The sequence below is a fragment of the Ranitomeya imitator genome, chromosome 6 (genome assembly GCF_032444005.1).
Source record: "Ranitomeya imitator isolate aRanImi1 chromosome 6, aRanImi1.pri, whole genome shotgun sequence".
NCBI lineage: Eukaryota > Metazoa > Chordata > Amphibia > Anura > Dendrobatidae > Ranitomeya > Ranitomeya imitator.
In genome coordinates, this window is record NC_091287.1 from 568,498,808 (window position 1) to 568,512,796 (window position 13,989).

At 47.6% G+C, this 13,989-nt stretch overlaps 1 protein-coding gene across 1 annotated transcript in view; it reads right to left on the reverse strand.

Moving 5' to 3' along the window:
• Positions 1-4,449: 4,449 nt before the first annotated feature.
• Positions 4,450-13,989, reverse strand: part of LOC138643222 (fucolectin-like) — a 52,756-nt gene continuing 43,216 nt past the window's right edge. Inside the window, exons 2-4 of the mRNA XM_069732083.1 lie at positions 5,793-5,860; positions 4,892-5,177; positions 4,450-4,715 (exon numbers count right to left, since the gene is read on the reverse strand). Of these exons, the coding sequence (XP_069588184.1) occupies positions 4,541-4,715; positions 4,892-5,177; positions 5,793-5,859 (528 nt within the window). The 5' untranslated portion in view covers position 5,860 and the 3' untranslated portion in view covers positions 4,450-4,540. The remainder of the gene's footprint in view (positions 4,716-4,891; positions 5,178-5,792; positions 5,861-13,989) is intronic.

Consider the following 13,989-nt stretch of genomic DNA (forward strand, 5'->3'; position numbering starts at 1 on the left):
AAAAATTCAAAATTTGAAAATTGCGAAATTTTCAAAATTTTAGCCAAATTTCACAAATAAATAAACACAAAAATTATCGACCTAAATTTACCACTAACATGAAGCCCAATATGTCCCGAAAAAACAATCTCAGAACCCCTAGGATTCGTTGAAGCGTTCCTGAGTTTTACCTCATAAAGGGACACTGGTAAGAATTGCAAAAAACGGCAAGGTCATTAAGGTCAAAATAGGCTGGGTCATGAAGGGGTTAAAGGGAACTGTCACCACCCCCTGGCGTTTTTAAAAGAGCCACCTTGTGCGGCACTAATGCTGCTTTCTGTGAAGGTGGCTCTTATTTTTGTTGTCCCTTCCAATGCTGCAATATAACTTTTTATAATTTGTGCGCCATACCTTTAGTCTGTCCGGGGGGCACATCTTTTCCCCAGGACACAAACGACTCCCAGCCATCACTCAGGCCCTCCATGCGCCGGCGCCTGCAATGTGCTTTCCTTTTGCGGGCATGTGCAGTTTGCACGAAAAAGGAAAGCACAGCACAGGCCCCGAGTACGTTACTGAAGGTAGAGGAGGCGGCGCACGGAGGGGCTCAGTGATGGCTGGGAGTCCAGGGTATGGTGACAGTTCCCTTTAATGCTTATTTGTTAGTGCGCCGGTGACATACACAGGAGCTCTGTCTATAGTGTACAGGTAATACCTGGATTACCAGTGAAATTATACGCAGGAGCTCTGTATATACTGTCAGTGTACAGGTAACACAGTGATCTCCGGGGACATTATACACAGGAGCTCTGTATATAGTGTACAGATAATAGTGATCACCAGTGACATTATACAGAGGAGCTCTGTATATATTGTATAGTGTACAGATAATACAGTGATCACCAGTCCACAAGATCCCCTCCCCAGGGTCAGTAGTCCCACTGCTATTTTATCAGGAGATACAAAAACTGTGGGCCAACTAAAAGTTTGGAGACAGTAAGTATCTCCTGCCAGTATAGTCTGTAGTCACAGTCTAGGCTCCTCCAGATGACAAAGACCACAACCCACATTCATGTATCCAGGACCCAAAATCCTTAAGAATGTTTGTGAAATCCAGATGACAGATCTCTCAACCGTAGAACAGGGAACCAGCCCAGCTGGCAACTGATCTCCAAAACTCCATAGGCCATCCATCCATGGCTCAGCCTAGATTCTATCCCGTCATCACTCCAACAACTGTCTACCTGACGAAACATATGGCTTTTCCTGCCTCATCCTTAAACATTTTCTTTTAGGTCAAAGAATGAAGAATATTTTAAAAGCCCTTCACCTGGGACTGCATGTGAGACCCCTGTGGTGATGGCTCCCCTGGGTCTACTATCCCCATACACACAATAGGCCTAGTTTCTGAGAGCACAATGACCTGAGACCCTGAGATACTGATGAGATTAATAGAATGATTGCTTTACATTTACCTTTATCAATCTCCTTTCTGGCCTTAAGGTACCGTTACACTAAGCGACGCTGCAGCGATATAGACAACGAGCCGATCGCTGCAGCGTCGCTGTTTAGGTCGCTAGGAGACGTCAAACACGTCAACACCAGAACGATGCAGGAGCGATCCAGTGACGTACCTATCGTTCTCGCCGGTTGTTAGCTCCATGTTAAAACGTTGCTGGCATCGTTGCTTTTGCTGTCAAGCATGACGAATCACGCCGACCTGACAACCAAATAAAGTTCCGGACTTCTAGCTACGACCAGCAATATCACAGCGGGATCCAGATCGCTGCTGCATGTCAAACACAACAAAATCGCTATCCAGGACGCTGCAATGTCACGGATCGTTGCCGTTCTTGTTGTAAAGTGGCTCAGTGTGAAGGTACCTTTAGGCTTACATAAGATCTAGCCTGCACGCTGTCCTCTGCTCACTGTCAATGAATGAAAACATTGATTCCTGAGGCTGAACTAACGAGCAAGCAAATCACTCAAAATACATGAATAATATAGACATAACCGGTGTTCCGTGCCGGAAAATGTCTTTAGCACTTAGAGCTATGGATTCTGCTCTACAAGCATTGATCCAATAATCTTTAATAAGTGGCCTGCTCCTCACAACAGGGAGCACTTGTGAAAATATACACAGGTGCTCTGTATATAGTGTACAGGAAATACAGTGATCACTGATGACGTCTATAGCTGAAGCTATTCATGTTCGCTTTTCTTCATACAGCACAGACCACCCTCACTTCTTCCAGCCAGGACTCGTCCCTGCAGAAAATAAGTTATCTACAGCTGATCGCTTTCAGAGCACATTCCACACTTTACCCCAACTTCTACACTGCCCCAGATGAAGAAAGAAAAGCGACAGTGCCAACCTGCACATTAACAGGACCCCCCACTGAAAATTGTATCTTCAAAAATAAAATATATCATGGCAATAATATCCCTTAATTAGCCCCTACAGTAATCACGTCCTACATCCTGCCATTTTCCTGTTAGGATGTTCCCCATCCAGGTCCCCATGTCTTATTACTGCCCCCCCCCCCCCCCCATTTTGCAAATTTCAGTGCAAAAAAACAAAAAAACAAAAACAGTTTCTCCTTACCTGGCCGTGGCCCAGCACACAGTTACTGAGTGAAAAGATGCCCCAGAGGCAGGATTCAGCTGGAGGGGGGGGGGACCTGGAATGGGCCACTCTCCTCACCTGGCCCCATACACCAGTAATGGCAGTAATGTCCTGATCCGCATTATTGATTATTGGCAGACAGATGAAGATTACATTTTTATCCTAATAAATGGGAAAAGAGGGTAATTGTCAGGGAGTGTTTTGTTCAAACAAAGGACTTTTTTTCTCCTCATGTGTTGAAGTTAGTAATGAGGGCATCTTAGTTGTTGGGACCCCTCTATTTTTGATAAGCAACTACTATAAAGCTGACCACTGCACTGGATCTCACACACAGCAGACCATGGCTTTAGTGGAATGGGTGTTATACGCCTACATTTTTATAAAGAAGAAGTTTTGTTTTTTTCTTGCAAGAGGATTTTATTCTGTCTATAAGATTAGTAATGGATATGCTTCTTATAGACACTTCTCAATTGCTAAGCCATAGGTTTGTTGTCACCGGACAAAACAAAAGGTGACATCAACCCCACTTGCCACTGTTCCAGGGCAAGTGGGAAGAGCCAGGCAAAGCACCAGAATTGGGGCAGCTAATAGATGTGCCTTTTCTAGGAAGCTGATATTTTGCCATGGCACCTTACCAGCCCCCAGCTATTTTCCCTTACTTGACTGGTTGTCAAAAGCAGGATGAATCCAGTTTTATTTAAAAAAAAAAAAAAGTTCTCTATTTTTGATAGCCAGGCAAAACTCACATCTGCAGGCTGCAAGGCCAACTATCAAGAGTAGAGGGGTCCCCATGCTTGGTGTGTGGGGTTGTTTTTGTTTTTTTCATAAATAGGACTGGCTGATAAGTGCACCCATCAGTGGCACCTGCTCTCACTGTTAGCAGCCAGTGCCTGTGACCAGAGGTAAGCTTTACTGCCCGTCAATTAGCGTCAGAACTGACCGGTGGTAATGATCCTACTGTCGTTTAGAGTCGCTGGTGTTTCTGCAGGAGACACTGGTGTTTGGGGTGCTGAATCTGAACTGCTAACACCATCTTCCTGGTGAAGTCAGTTTTCAGGGTCTGTGTCTGAACAGTAGGTGTTCGGTACCGACTCCACAATTACTATTTGGGATCAGCCACGCCTAGTTTTGGCAAACCAGTAACAGTTACCTTTGGCTTGCACAGGCTCAAGGCCTTCACAGTACAAGGCCACACACCCAACCGCGTTCTTCACTTTCATGTAGCGCGCCAAGTGCCTTAGACAAGTACCTTGCCCACAGCTGCTGCCCTGCGCCATTTTGCACTCTTTCAATCTTTGAGGGTCAGTAAAGACAGCGCTGCACTGGTGGAGGAATGAAGACTGCCCTCAGCCCTCCTACTTCTCCTTAGACAAACAGCACCCTCTGCTGCCCATGTGCAGAGCTGCCTTACATGACTAGGTGACTCCCAGATAGATGGGGCTTGGCCCAGACACTGCTCTGCCCCTAGTTGTAGCTGCCCAGTGGGGTCCAGCACTTAGCCAAAGAATCTTTTGTTAGAAATATATATAGTTTTGATCCAGAAGATGTGAAGAGCTACAAGCAATGCAGTGGAGGAGTGTCCAGGGACAAGAAAGCCATTGACACCTCCACGGCCAGTTTGAGGAGGCAGAAGCTGTGACCAATGATAATGCAGAAGACGTGTCTCGGACTACCACAGACTCCCTGCGTACACTGTATCTGAGCTGTAGTCACAATCACAGCTGGGAACTAATGAGAAGGTAACAGCAGCCAAGCAACAAGATCTAAGGACAATGAGCCGGTATGTGCACAACTCACGTCTGAGCTCCTGATTGGACATCAGTAAGTAACGAAGACATAGGGATGGCTTAAAGAGAACGGTTTATTTTGAGATTTAGACAATTCAGAGGTCATACACCAAAAACCATCAGCTGAAGGCAACGATGTGATGTTCCACCTCTACCAGCAGACAATGCTCTTATTCCTGATAGTGACCGAGTAAGAATAAGCCTCAACCTCGCACATGGACAGGTACTCTGAGCGTCCGGGAATCACCACGCTGATGTACCGACCCTCCATCCCAGTACAGCAGAAGGTCAAGGTGGAAGAAGCAACACTGGAGACACTGCCGCACCTGAAAAACAGAAAATTATAATATATATCTCCATCAGCAGATCAGATCCATCACGTGCAGATCAGAAGGCCCTGAGCCTAGCAGATAAACCACCAGGAAGGCCACCACCTTACCTCCTACCCTAAGCCCAGTCTGTTCACCCCACCACCCACCAGGATTTTGTTGCATGAACTTACACCGGGTTGTTGTTGTCAGGGGAGTTTCCGATTCGGACCTCAGCCCCCATCAGTTTCTCCGGACAACAGTCCATCCTGTTTGTCAGGACAACGATGGAGATCTTGTAGCTCTGCTTCAGGTCCAGCTTCCACCAGGGATCCTTCTCCAGGTTGGTGTGAGTGCAGGATTCACTATTGAAGTCGGTGTCTTTGTTCCCATCGATGGCGTTCTTGGCCACTCCGCTCCTGGTGGAATACGGATAGTCCGACACCTGGGAGGCCACGCCGGTCCGTGCTAGATTCGTGGCTGAGGAGAGAACAGAAGAGATCACATATGGAGGAGATGTGGGTGCTGCCAGCACCGGTGACATCTGTTCCCACCACGCCATAACCAGAAAATGGTGACTGTGCCCCATGGGACATAGGAAGGAGATAAGACGTCCTGCCAGGCCTCAGTCTACTGGAGGAGGTGCCACATTACACCATTGTCAGCCATGTCACCCAGCAGTGCTTGGTCATTATATGTAACTACCGGGGTGGGGGAGGGTACAGGGGCAGTTTTATTGCTCTGGTCACAGACTACTGACAGTATAGAAGATACCAAGAAATGAATCCACAAGTGTTACCACAAGAGATCCCTCCTAAAAGGTGGAAGCCCTCTCGGACGCTTGTGTCACTCACCATCTGGGGATTTATTTATAAACTTCAAATTTGATGTTAAATTTAGGTAAAAAAAAAAAAAAAAAAAAAGAAAGAAAACTAGAGACAAGTGGAGAAGATGCGAGTGTTAGACCCCACAATGCGGTGGTGAGGGTGCAGATTAGCTGCCCGACACTGGTGGTGGAGTCACCGAGTAGAAGCAGCTCCAGACATCTCATCTATCTGCACAAGCAATGATCCAACCCCGGGTACAGGATCTCACCTCCAGGTGCAGGATCACATCCCAGAACCACAGATGCCAGCAGAACCAGACACAGCAGAGGATTCATCCTGAGGAAAAAGGAGCAGAGACACCAGAGTCAGTGACATCCACAGATGAGTCACTGGTCCCCACTTCTGGCTTTTCCTCCAGCCAGTTACTTATTGCTCCTTGGAACACGTGAGCGCCGAGATGCATCGGTACTGCCGTCAGCTCCTCAGCCAAGGTGGCCGATAACGGAGCAATAGCTTGTAGGACAGATGAGTGCAGTCACCTGTACCCAGTAATGGCTGATAATCTTTTAGAGGGACTCCTCAGCGCAGGATGACTGTTCAAACCAAGCCCTGCCACTCGGTGCTTTGACGTGGCCATTTAAATCCACCTGCCTCTTTCTAGCAATCTCCACCCCCACATCTGTGATTGACAGCTCTGTCTTATAGAGGCACAGGAGGTGGAGATAGAGGGAACCAGGCAGGTGTGAACAAGCACTGAACGGTTTGGCCGCCACAATGCACCAAGCACCTGATGTGAACGTGCTGAGCAGACAGACTCCCACTAATCACCTGGTGTAGTCAGTCAAGGCTGATAACAGAGGACAATAGCTTGCATTTACCTGTAGGAGACGTAAGTGAAGGTCTTGTGCGATCTCCACACCTGCTGGTTCCTTGTAGTCAGTGACTATTCCCTGCAGCATCTGGGACTGGAGCCCTCAGTGCTGGGTATTTATACCTTCCTAGTCTACAGCCACGCCCAGTCCTGGCCATAACCACGCCCCTTTTGCCAATAGCCACACCCTCATGTTCATAGCTCCACCCCCCTGAGATCACAGTCTGACAACCTGTGAGTGCGGAGCAGCCGATGTCCTGTAGGTTAGGCTACTTTCACACTGGCGTTTTTTTTTAATACGTCGCAATGCATCGTTTGGGGGAAAAAAACGCATCCTGCAAAGTTGTTTGCAGGATGCGTTTTTGCCCCATAGAGTATCGTTACCGACGCATTGCGATGTATTGACACACGTCGCAACCGTCGTGTGACAGTTGCGCCGTGTTGTGGCGGACCGCCGGGAGCAAAAAACGTTACATATAACGTTTTTTGCTACCGACGGACCGCTTTTTCCGACCGCGCATGCACGGCCGGAACTCCGCCCCCACCTCCCCGCGCCTCACAATGGGGCAGCGGATGCGCCGGAGAAATGCTAGCGACGCAATGCGACGGGCCGAATCTGACGCTAGTGTGAAAGTAGCCCGACGCACGTTGTAAAAGAAATGAACAACGGGGGCAGCGGATGCAGTTTTTCAACGCATCCGCTGCCCCATTGTAATGTCCGGGGAGGAGGGGGCGGAGTTTCGGCTGCGCATGCGCGATCGAAAATGGCGGACTTGACTCACAAAAAAACATTACATGTAATGTTTTTGGCTACTTTCACACTAGCGTTGTATGGCGTACGTCGCAATGCGCCGTTTTGGAGAAAAAACGCATCCTGCAAATGTGCCAGCAGGATGAGTTTTTTCTCCATAGACTTGCATTAGCGACGCATTGCGACGTATGGCCATTACATGTAACATTTTTTTGTGCGTCGAGTCCCCCATTTTCCGCCCCCTCCTCCCCAGACATTACAATGGGGCAGCGGATGCGTTGAAAAACTGCGTCCGCTGCCCCCGTTGTTCATTTCTTTCACAACGTGCGTCAGTACGTCGGGCCGACGCATGGCGACGGTCCCGTATCGACGCTAGTGTGAAAGCAGCCTTTTTGTGCCGAGGGTCCGCCAAAACACGACGCATCCGTCGCATGACGGATGCAACGTGTGGCCATACGTCGCAATGTGTCGCTAATGCAAGTCTATGAAGAAAAAACGCATCCTGCGGGCACATTTGCAGGATGCGTTTTTTCTCCAAAATGACGCATTGCGACGTACGCCAAACAACGCTAGTGTGAAAGTAGCCGTAGTCGCGGTTCTCCTGGCTCGGTGCTGCTGATGTTCGCTGTTCTCTGTGCTCCTCTCACTGCCCTGGGAGAATCCGCCATGAAAAGTGTTTCCTGTGCCAGTTATCGTCCTCGTATATGACACCGCTGGAACCGCGCCCACTGCACACTCCGCGCCATCCCTGAGGCACGTGGCTCCCCTGGGCAGACCTCACCTGGAGCCACCAGGATGGAGATTTTTGAATAGTTCAAACAGTACAAGTTTTACAAGCAGAAACAGGTTCAGAAGTTCATCCTTTTCGGGCCACGTGCACACAGTGCCCCCCAGACCCAGCGCAGCCGCCGAGGTGTCCCAGGTAGAATGGCGGTGGTCGTCTGCTGACGGTTCCTTCTCAGAGTTGGCAATTCTCGAGAACGAGAGGTTTCTGAGCGAACGCCACCTCAGGAATGAGCGACACTTCTCTAAAATGCCGCAAGATCTCCAAACCCTAAAGTGGTAAAAGAAGCAACCGAAGACGGAACGACGTGAGCGCCGCGGTTCTGACATCGCTGAGCGCTATGATCACCTAATGGGGTGAGAGGTGCAGTGTGCACACACCCCACAAACTCAGTAGAAACTCCATGGATTTTAAGATTTGGAGAGTTTTCACTCAGATTCTATTCAAAAAAACTCCTTGAAGAGCTCAGTGTGCACACAGCCATAGGGAGCGTGGGGGAGGTTTTACTTCCCTGGAGAGTTTTGGAAGTTTTGTCCGGCAGCGTTCTTTGCAGTTTTGAGATTGGACACTGTCCAGTTTGTGGAGGTTTCTTTTAGGCCTCGCTCTCTAGAAGCAACAGGGACTTTCCTTATTCCACCAGGAGATTTTTAAAGTCTCTTCAGTAAAAAAAAACTCCTATGAAAAGCAAAGTGGATTTCATACAGAAATGAGTAAGAAGACATTTCCAAGAGTTTTTGAAGCCTTTTTTGATGAGAATCTTGGAGCAGCGCCCCTCCATAAAAATCCTCAAAAACTGTGTGTGAACAAAGCAAAAGGTGACGGTCACAGAGAGTTTTTTTAGATGGATATTTCATACTGAAAAACTCACACTTAAGATTTTGTGCTCACCAAGTGAGTTTTTGGAGCATAGACTGAGTGAAAACCTGAGCAGGACCTCTACAAATCTTCCTCCAACTGTAAAAACTTTTTTTTTTGCTTGAGAACTGAACCATGAGACGCCATGTGCACACGGCCTAAAACCACTTCTTTAAGACCTTTATTTGCAGTGTGGGTTTTGGTGCATTTTATAATATGAGAGGCAACACTAGGGGGTTTCTCTGCACAACTCTTACCAAAAAGCATAAGAAACCAAAATGTGCACGCAAAGTCACCAAGGTGTTTCCACCAGCCTTGTGGCTTTTTTTAACCTTTGGTCACCGATCCTTGACAGCTTCTCCAGAGTGGACAGCGCTTGGGCGTGATGTGGCCGGTCGAAGCTCTCCCGATAAATTAATAAAAACTTTGGTCATTTTGATGGTGATGCTTGTAGGGCGCAGTTTTGTAAGTAGATTTAGGCTTGGAATCTGCACCATGTCGACCTGCCACACCCCAAGGTTTAGCTCACACTGAGGTTTTTGTTTGTAGAGTTTTCGAAGCAGAAATTCTGCAGTCAAAACCCAACGTTTTTGAATTCCTTGCGGTTTTGGGAGAGTTTCTGCTAAGGATACTGTATGTGCTTATGATATTTTTTAGGCTGGCAAATCACTGAGTATTTGAAGAGATGACATTTCAGCAAACACTGGCAGCTTTTGCTTTCTTTGACGTTGTCCTGTCCCACGGCTTTGGAATCGTACAGTATTCTATTGCCATTGTATTGTTGCTGATAATCTGCTATGATATCAGTTTGCTATTTCTAGAAGTTTGTCCTGTCTCTCTCCCTGTAGCCCAGCTCTGATATAAGTGTCTCCCCTTCTTTCCCAGTTAGGGTTTGTCAGCCATCTTTCTAGGTTCATCTCTGGTTCAGAATTGTGTATGGTATGGTCTGAAGCCAGAAGATAAACACCTCACGGGCACCCAATTCTGGACCAGACTGGGTCAGTGAACTATGGAAGGAAATATGAGAAATCAGAGGAGAACTACGGAGAATAAGAAGAACCCCAGCAGCATCCAGTACCCTGGCATGAGAAATGACTAGAGAAGGGGTACTCCCCTCCTGGAGATCAATGATATAGATCTAAGCCCCCACCAGACAAGCACAAAATTGAATGTGGAACTTGTGGAAGAATAGGACATGTCAAGGAATTGCCCCACGAGAAACAGTCCGCAGTGATCAGCCATTAAACTAATGTGCCTCGTGTCCAGGGAGCAAACCGCAGGGCTAGATCCCACAAGACTGAGGACTGAAGACTCCAACAACATAGTTTCTGAGTTAATTGGACAAAGGATGTGTTGCTTAATGTATATTGGGTCTCTGATAGGGTTGAGCGAAACGGGTCGTTCATTTTCAAAAGTCGCCGTCTTTTGGCAAAGTCGGGTTTCATGAAACCCGATCCGACCCCTGTGCGGGGTCGGCCATGCGGTACGCGACTTTTGCGCCAAAGTCGCGTTTCAATGACGCGAAAAGCGCCATTTCTCAGCCAATGAAGGTAAACGCAGAGTGTGGGCAGTGTGATGACATAGGTCCTGGTCCCCACCATCTTAGAGAAGGGCATTGCAGTGATTGGCTTGCTGTCCGCGGCGTCACAGGGGCTATAAAGGGGCGTTCCCGCCGACCGCCATGTTACTGCTGCTGATCTGAGCATAGGGAGAGGTTGCTGCCGCTTCGTCAGAAGCAGGGATAGCGTTAGGCAGGGTCCATTAACCACCAAACCGCTTGTGCTGTAGCGATTTCCACTGCCCAACACCACCTTCGGTGTGCAGGGACAGTGGAAGCTACATTTTTTTTTTTCCTCAGCGCTGTAGCTCATTGGGCTGCCCTAGAAGGCTCCCTGATAGCTGCATTGCTGTGTGTACGCCGCTGTGCAAACCAACTGCTTTTTTCAAAGCACAAATCCTCTTGTTCCTTCCTTTCTGCACAGCTATCTTTTTGGTTTGTACACACTTTTTATTTAATTTGTGCATCAGTCCACTCCTTATTGTTGCCTGCCATACCTGGCTGAGATTACTGCAGGGAGATAGTAATTGAAGGACACTCCCTGTTTTTTTTTTTTTTTTGTGGGAGATTAAGATTGGCATTTCTGCTAGAGTGCCATCCCTGTCTGTGCCATCTCTCACTCAGTGGGCCATAGAAAGCCTATTTATTTTTTTGCTTGATTTGGGTTCTAAAATCTACCTGAAAAAATCACTACATCAATCAGTGGGAGACTAATATTGGCCTTTGGGCTTGTGTGCCAGTCCTGAGCGTGCCATCTCTCTCACAAATAGTGGGCCATAGAAAGCCTATTTATTTTTTGGGTTGATTTGGGTTCTAAATTCTACCTGAAAAAATCAATAAATCAATCAGTGGGAGATAAATATTGGCCTCTGGGCTTGTGTGCCACTCCTGACTCCTGTGTGCGTCATCTCTCACTCAGTGGGCCCTAGAAAGCCTAGTTTTTGTTTTATTTGTTTTCTAAATTCTCCCTGAAAAAATCATTTTATTTTATTTGGTTTCTAAATTATTCCTGAAAAAATCATTTTTTTTGTATTTTTTTTTTCTAAAGTCTCCCTGAAAAAAAAAAAAAAATCAAATCAGTGGGAGATTAATATTGCCCTTTCTGCTTGTGTGCCAGTCTTGACTCCTGGGTGTGCCATCTCTCTCTCTCTCTCTCTCCATTTGTGGGCCATAGAAAGCCTATTTATTTTTTTGCTTGATTTGGGTTCCAAAATCTACCTGAAAAAATCACTAAATCAATCAGTGGGAGATAAATATTGGCCTCTGGGCTTGTGTGCCACTCCTGACTCCTGTGTGCGTCCTCTCTCACTCAGTGGGCCATAGAAAGTATTTTTTTTTTTTATTTGTTTTCTAAATTCTCCCTGAAACAATCATTTCATTTTATTTGGTTTAAAAATTCTTCCTTAAAAAATCATTTTTGTTTAATTATTTTTTTTTCTAAAGTCTCCCTGTTAAAAAAAAAACAACAAATCAGTGGGAGATTAATATTTACATTTGCGCTTCAGTGACAGTCCTGTGTGTGTGGCATCTCTCTCATTTGTTGCCACCAACAACAGTGTGTAACATTGTGCCTGATTTTCGTTGTGGTCTCACCCACCTGTAAAGGGGTAGCTAAATCATACTGAAGTTATAGCTCACCGTGTAATTTGTGTGACAGCAACAAATACCGTTAGTTTGGTAACGTTTTTAAAACAATGAGGAAGTCTGGTGGAAGAGGTCGTGGCCGGGGGCGTTCATTGTCAGCTGGTAATGAGGGTAGTGGTAGTGGTGGAGCATCAGGTGGTCGTGGGAAAAAAAATATTGCACCTAAGTCTGGAGCTGTGGAGCCACGTTCGTCGTTTGGCTACACAAGGCCTCGAACGCTCCCTTTTCTGGGAGTATGAAACCGCTTTTAAAGCTGGAGCAGCAAGAGCAAGTTTTGGCTTATCTTGCTGACTCAGCCTCTAGCTCTTTTGCCTCCTCTCGTGAAACTGGTAAAAGTAAAAGCAGCGCGTCGTTAGTGGATGTTCACGGTCAGGGACAAGTCGCTTCCTTGTCCTCTTCAGCAAAAACAACAACAGAGAAGAATGCAGCAGGCGACACAACGGGTTACTCCATGGAGCTCTTTACACATACCGTCCCTGGCTTAGAAAGTGAAGCAGTTAACAGTCCATGCCCATTACAAGTTGAATCTGACATGGAGTGCACTGATGCACAGCCACAGCCAGACTACTATGCTGGTCCTTTGACTCAGACCACAACATTGCCCTCGCAGGGTGCTGATCAAGAATCAGACCCTGATGAGACTATGTTGCCCCATCACGAACGCTATACCACCGACCGACACGGTGACACAGACGAAGTTGCACACGAGCTACAAGAAGAGGTAATAGATGACCCAGTTCTTGACCCCGACTGGCAGCCATTGGGGGAACAGGGTGCAGGCGGCAGCAGTTCTGAAGCGGAGGAGGAGGGGCCGCAGCAGGCATCAACATCGCAACAGGTTCCATCTGCCGGGCCCGTATCTTGCCCAAAACGCGTGGCAAAGTCAAAACCTGTTGGAGGACAGCGTGGCCATCCGGTTAAAGCTCAGTCTGCAATGCCTGAAAAGGTATCCGATGCTAGAAAGAGTGCAGTCTGGCATTTTTTTAAACAACATCCAATTGATCAGCGCAAAGTCATCTGTCAAAAATGTTCAACTACCTTAAGCAGAGGGCAGAATCTGAAAAGTCTCAATACAAGTTGCATGCATAGACATTTAACCACCATGCATTTGCAAGCTTGGACTAACTACCAAACGTCCCTTAAGGTTGTAGCACCCTCGGCCAATGAAGCTAGTCATCAACGCAACATCCCTTCCGGCAGTGTAGGGCCACCATTTTCTGCACCACCTGCAGTATCTGTGCAGGTTTCTTTGCCAGGCCAAAGCAGTCAGGGTCAGGGAATCACCAGTTTCGTAGTAGGAAACACTGCATCTAGGGCACCGGCGGCAACAATACCATCTCCCACCGTCTCTCAGTCTGCCATGTCCACCGGCACCCCCGCTAGTTCCACGATCTCCAGCTCTCCAGTCCAGCTCACCCTACATGAGACTATGGTTAGAAAAAGGAAGTACTTAGCCTCGCATCCGCGTACACAGGGTTTGAACGCCCACATAGCTAGACTAATCTCGTTAGAGATGATGCCCTACCGGTTAGTTGAAAGCGAAGCTTTCAAAGCCCTGATGGACTACGCTGTACCACGCTACGAGCTACCCAGTCGACACTTTTTTTCCAGAAAAGCCATCCCAGCCCTCCACCAGCATGTTAAAGAGCGCATCGTCCATGCACTCAGGCAATGTGTGAGCACAAAGGTGCACCTGACAACAGATGCATGGACCAGTAGGCATGGCCAGGGACGTTACGTGTCCATCACGGCACACTGGGTAAATGTGGTGGATGCAGGGTCCACAGGGGACAGCAAGTTTGGGACAGTTCTGCCTAGCCCACGGTCTAGGAAACAGTTGGCTGTAGCTGTTCGCACCCCCTCCTCCTCCTCCTCGTCCTCCTGCAGAAGCGAGACCTCGTCCACAGACCGCAGTCGCACAACCACTCCATCCGCAGCTGCCACTGTTGCACACCAGGTCTCCCATTATGGGGCAGCTACTGGCAAACGTCAGCAGGCTGTA